Raw genomic sequence first — 6000 nt, forward strand, 5'->3', positions numbered from 1 at the left:
TCCATCTGTCTTTGTCTTCAGATCATCTTTTCCTCTATCTTCCCATGCACTTTCTACCTGACAAGCTTAATCATTTTATTGCTTAAGGAAATCACCTCCGAATTCTTCCTATTTATCTATGTGCATTTCCTGTGACTGACTTGTGACATGACTTTTCAGTATTCTTTTCTTGAAATATTATATCCATACAGGTCAGTGGTTAGGTGTCAGTGGAGGTCACAAGAGGTGGTTTAGTTATTAAAATAACAATATTGTGTTAGGTACTGGGTGGTATGTGATCGGAATCTCAGTACTTTTGTGCATGGCGTTGGAGGGTATGGCTTTGGACATGTTCGGGTTTTCCGTGGTGGTATCCAGTGCCTGTGACTTGGAGATCACTCACATTCAGAAGAGTATCCTGATATCCATGCCTTTTCTAGGTAATTATAAATTTAATTTTTACGATTATTATACAAGTGGCACTCTTCTTTATCTCCATAGACATTTTAACTATGATACAAATTATATTAGTGAATTGAGAGACCCGAGATAGACAAGTTGACAGAATACGTATGTCGTAATCGAATATAGCAAATATTTGTAATAATTATGAAATTAAAAAAAACGCGAGTATCAAAATCACATATAACAATAAGGCAGTTTGCAATTTTACACAAGTGAGATGACTGGGTTAAATTATTTAGATCCATCAATAAATACACCAAAATACCTATGGCCATTATAGAAAAAGGATAAATTAACCAATAATTCACTTGCTTATACTTGACGATTTTGCAAAAACAAGTTAGGCATAGTATCAAGAACAATCGAAGCTATATTGTATAAGGGAATAAAATACTGTAGCATTTATTTTGTCTGTAACCAGGATCAATAATCTTGGCATACCCTTGGGGCTACTTTTCTGATACACAAGGTCGTCTTAAAAGCTTGCGTTTCTGTTTGTGGGGAAGCTTCGTCCTCGCTAGCATCAGCGCATTCTCACCTAACTGGATCGTACTTGCTGTTCTAAAGTTTTGCAGCTCCAGTTTGTGAGTACAATTTCAGACATCATTAAATACACATTCACTTCCACTTACTAAAAAGTTAATCAAAGACAAATGACATTGATTTGAATCGTCATTGGTCAAAATCAATGACGCAATGGGCAACCAATCAGCGTTAAGTATTAAGTCAGGCTGTTCATTGTAGAAACAGACGGTAAATGTATTTTTTATTAATTTTTCAATATAATATTTAGATTTATATTTCGTTATTATGATTGCAGCTCAAGTGGAATACAGTCCATAGGGCTTACGTTACTCGGGGAATCCTGCTCTACGAAATTAAAAGGAAAACTCGTAATAGGAGTCACTTTTTCATTGTTTATATCATTTGCAGTTTACAATAGTAAGACATTGTTAATTTCTTAAAAAATGTATTAAATGTCTCAAGAGTGTTATTAAAAATTGGGATCATATTTCCAGTTTGTGCATATTTCATCCTAAGTCTCGACTTCGCGTTTGATCTCGGATTCATAGTCTTCAAACCTTGGAGACTTCTGGCGCTGGTTTTGGCTTTGCCTCTCGGTATATCACTAATTCTTACAAGTTACTTCTGCGAGAGCCCAAAGTTTGTGCTGAATAGTGGACATGAGAGAAGAGCTGTAAAACTTCTTACGAAAATTAGTCAACGAAATGGCATTAAAGTCAGTACATATCCAGTGAGTATTTACAGTATTATTTAGAGAGTACTTTTGGTTTGAGAAGATTGATGAATGGAGTTTACTCCAGTTTCTGAAACAATGGTCAAACTCCGGTGTACTAATCCGACTAATTATCTAATTCTAATTGGTCACCTATTGCGTAATCGCTTATCACCGACAAATGTTCGTTTAAAATTCATAATAATTAGACTTCGATAAATGTTTCAGAAACTAGATGTAAATCCGTAGAATGCTTTATAATAAAACCCTATATTTGTGTCAACCCAAATGCCATAAATGTGTGAAAAAATATCAAACTTGAAGTTTTAATAAAATCGGCTGAAGGTCACTTAAGATGAGCCTCTCCAAAACTCTCATCTTATGTAAAATATTTAGAGTCTATCTCACAAAGCTGTTAAATTTCGAATTGGACGATGTGCGGCATAATGTCATCCGCCACAATGTACACGCTTTTCACGATGATTTCCTGTGCCATTGAGCACAAAATGATAATAATTAAATATTAAACTGAATAAAAAAAACTTAGAAGAACTGTTCTGATGAACTTTATATAATCACTTTTAGTATATTTGACTCAGAGTAACGAAAATTTTGGGTTTAAATATTATTTTCTTTTGTACTAGGTTAAAAGAGTGGCTCTACATGAGACAACATCACTAAGAAGAAAAGACCATTCGCTACTACAGTCTCTGATGGATCAAACGTTTCCACTGTTCAAGCCGCCCCTGCTCTATAGAATCGTTCAACTATTTTATGTAACGACTGTTGTTTACGCAACGTTAGTATTTAAACATTTTATTTCTTTAAATTATTTTAAACACATGATACATATATCTTTTGCCTTTTTTTTTAGCATTAGCAGCCCGTAAATGTCCCACTGCTGGGATAAAGGCCTCCTCTCCCTTTGAGGAGAAGGTTAGGAGCATATTCCACCACGCTGCTCCAATGCGGGTTGGCGGAATACACATGTGGCAGAATTTCGTTGAAATTAGACACATGCAGGTTTCCTCACGATGTTTTCCTTCACCGCCGAGCGCGAGATGAATTATAAACACAAATTAAGCACATGAAATTTCAGTGGTGCCTGCCTGGGTTTGAACCCGAAATCATCGGTTAAGATGTACGCGTTCTAGCCACTGGGCCATCTCGGCTCTATAATATTAATTTTTTATCGTGCCTAACACAATAAAAAATTAAGGTGGCAAAAGTTATTCGGGCAAATTAGTAACAAGGGACGGTTAAAATCAGGAACGGTAAAAGTAAATTTAGTTTAAGGCATTCTCTCCTTTTGAAGAGAAGATTCGGAACTTATTTCAAAACGCTGTTCCAATACCGGTTGGTAGTTATTATCACATTTATGTTAAAATTATGGCGACAAAACACCGAGAAGAATGCATAGCAAAAGAATAGACGAATGGTGATAATGTCCTTCTGAACCATATTTTCTTATAATCTGATGGGACGGTAAATTTGACAAGACCGGAAATAATTCAGACACAGAAACATCGACTTTACGTTCGTAGTACACCAACATATCCAGTGGCGAAGCAAGTAAACCTAGCTCATTCGTTTAATTGTTTTTCAAAAATAACTAAAATTAGTAGGTGAACATTAGATGAAACGTCGGTTGAATCGCCATCAGGATTACATTAAACAATTGTTTCGTTTTAAGAGTGCGTGTATGTCATTGATTTAATGATTTTGAACTAGACCTCTAAATAAATTTTCTTTCTTTTAGCAATAATGGTTTTTACGCTTGGTTTCCTTTGGTAATGGAGACGTTTAATACGGGTTATGATAAAAATGTCGCAGCTGATAACTTATGTGGTTTGATAAGCAAGTATAAAGAACTGAATAATAATGACGTGAGTATTATATTGGCTTAATTATTTATAAATACGGATTTTATTGTTTTCTGATTGGATTAAATATATTATTTAGTGTGTTTTCCAAATTTTAAAATTGATATGTTTTATTTTAATGAAATGTTTCTTCAAATAATTGTGTAAGTAACGTAGACTTGTTGTTATGTAAATAACTTTTGGTTTTTAAATAATTAAAGTGTAGGTATAGTGTAGTACTTAAAAAAAATGGTATGGCTGTTTCGCGGTAGAATACCTATATGATGAGTGGGTGGTAGGTATCTATGGACGGCCTTGCATAAACTACTCCTAAGTCTAAAGTACTTTGATATTGTAACAAATAATATACAATACCTGTTTTTTCAGATGTGCATAACGTCGGTAAATGAATTTTCAGTTTGGGTAAGCCTTATCCAAGGTGTAATGTATGGCGTACTTATTTTTATAGTCGCGTGGCTAAACGGGAGAAAGAAAACAGTTTTAATAATACTGCTTTTTATTTCTTCCACTTCTGGATTCTTCATCCCACTTGTTCCTGGAAGGATACTAAGCATATGTTTATTTTGCGGGTTCATGATTAACTCCGTTTGTCTTGCAATTATTTTCTCCTATTACGTCGATATGTTTCCGACGTCCTATCGGTAAGTCATTGTTTTCATTCATTAATTAAATATGCAACTTATACCCATAGAATACCAATCATAACTCGGTAGAAACTACATTCCGAACTGGTGGTAGCTTTATTTAAAATAGTTTGTTAAGTGATTCAAAAGTGCATTGGTTTGATGTAATTAATAGTTATTATTTCTAATAGCGCCATTGTCTATGGGCGGTGGTGACCACTCACCATCAGGTTCATTTGCCCGTCCACCTAGCTGTTACAAAACAAAAATTTCTTTTAATGAAGAGTAGAAAATGTTTTTTTTTTTTCTACAATAAATTAGTATCTAATAAAGTAAATTCTATCAAGTTCCATTAAGCGTGTCAGTAAGAATTTTTTCAGTTTTGATGGAGTTGCTCATATATATATAGTTGTCATAGCATTTTATCGTATTGATACTAATTTTGTTTTTCTAGCGGTATGGCAGCGTGCTTAGGAGTAATGGTAGCCCGAATAAGCGCGCTAGCTGGCACGAATCTTGTCGGAGCTTATCTAGTAACGCATTGCGCTAACTCATTATATTCTTGGAGTGCATTTGTATTAAGTAAGTGATTATAATGGATTAAATAAAAAATTTGAGCCGAGATGGCCCAGTGGCTAGAACGCGTGCATCTTAACCGATGATTTCGGGTTCAAACCCAGGCAGGCACCACTGAAATTTCATGTGCTTAATTTGTGTTTATAATTCATCTCGTGCTCGGCGGTGAAGGAAAACATCGTGAGGAAACCTGCATGTGTCTAATTTCAACGAAATTCTGCCACATGTGTATTCCGCCAACCCGCATTGGAGCAGCGTGGTGGAATATGCTCCAAGCCTTCTTTTCAAAGGGAGAGGAGGCCTTTATCCCAGCAGTGGGACATTTACGGGCTGATAATGCTAAAAAAAAAAAAAATATGAGATACTGTGTTTTTAAGTATATTTATTTTATATTAAAATAGTATTACTGATGAAATTAATAAGTAAGTTTGACACTTAATAATACTTCATTAAAATATACTTAAAGACTTACATTATGAAATCATTTAGTAATGGATTTAATAAAAATGAACTTCAATTTTTTCAATTAGTCGTAAAAATAAGTTAAAATGAACCATTATTTATATAATGCAATATTTCTTTCACACTAAATTGCTATTTATTTTTCACAGGCGGTCTCATCGTATCCTGTTTCCTACCACCAGATAAACCTAAGAAATGACATTTAATATTCTAATGATAGATATAATACTTATTATAAACAATTTATGCTATGTTTCAATTAAAAGTCATATCTCGCCCACGTGATCTCTTTCTTTCTTCTTTCTCTTTGAAAGTGCTTATTTAGTTTTTTCGATATAAGGTACATAAATTGTTATTATGTTTTAAGTAACTGGGTATGAGACTCATTGTAAAATACAACAAATAAATAAATTGTATAAAACATATTTATGCGATACAAATATTATTATTAAGATCAATAAACATAGTTTTATATCAATAAATATCGGGAAGAACAACCAATTTCCATTATAGTTGATTAATAATAACACATATAAAATGTCGGACCATAGCGGCAGTATCGTTAGTCAGTACTTGCTTCCAAGGCCTGCGGATCTGGAATCTGGATACAAATTTTCAAACTTCGAACTCATGATTCTACTCTATTTTATTTAAAAGTAGACCCGGTTAATTGTCTAAGTTTTCTTTGTGAAAAACAAAACTGATATGATTTTAATCAAGTTCTTTATGTTTTTTGATTTTCATAGATTTCCTTGCGTCTTCAACGATTGACCTG

The 6000-nt window shown here is 33.8% G+C and overlaps 1 protein-coding gene across 1 annotated transcript; it reads left to right on the forward strand.

Annotated features, from left to right (window-relative positions):
- Positions 1 to 2423: 2423 nt before the first annotated feature.
- LOC125067265 lies at positions 2424 to 5608 on the forward strand. The gene is made up of 5 exons (XM_047675752.1): positions 2424 to 2480; positions 3441 to 3567; positions 3931 to 4205; positions 4642 to 4769; positions 5375 to 5608. Exons 2-5 carry the CDS (start codon positions 3475 to 3477, stop codon positions 5422 to 5424), a joined length of 546 nt encoding a protein of 181 aa, XP_047531708.1. The 5' UTR covers positions 2424 to 2480; positions 3441 to 3474; the 3' UTR covers positions 5425 to 5608.
- The last annotated feature ends 392 nt before the right edge of the window (positions 5609 to 6000 follow it).

The sequence above is a fragment of the Vanessa atalanta genome, chromosome 11 (genome assembly GCF_905147765.1).
Source record: "Vanessa atalanta chromosome 11, ilVanAtal1.2, whole genome shotgun sequence".
NCBI classification, from domain to species: Eukaryota; Metazoa; Arthropoda; class Insecta; order Lepidoptera; family Nymphalidae; genus Vanessa; species Vanessa atalanta.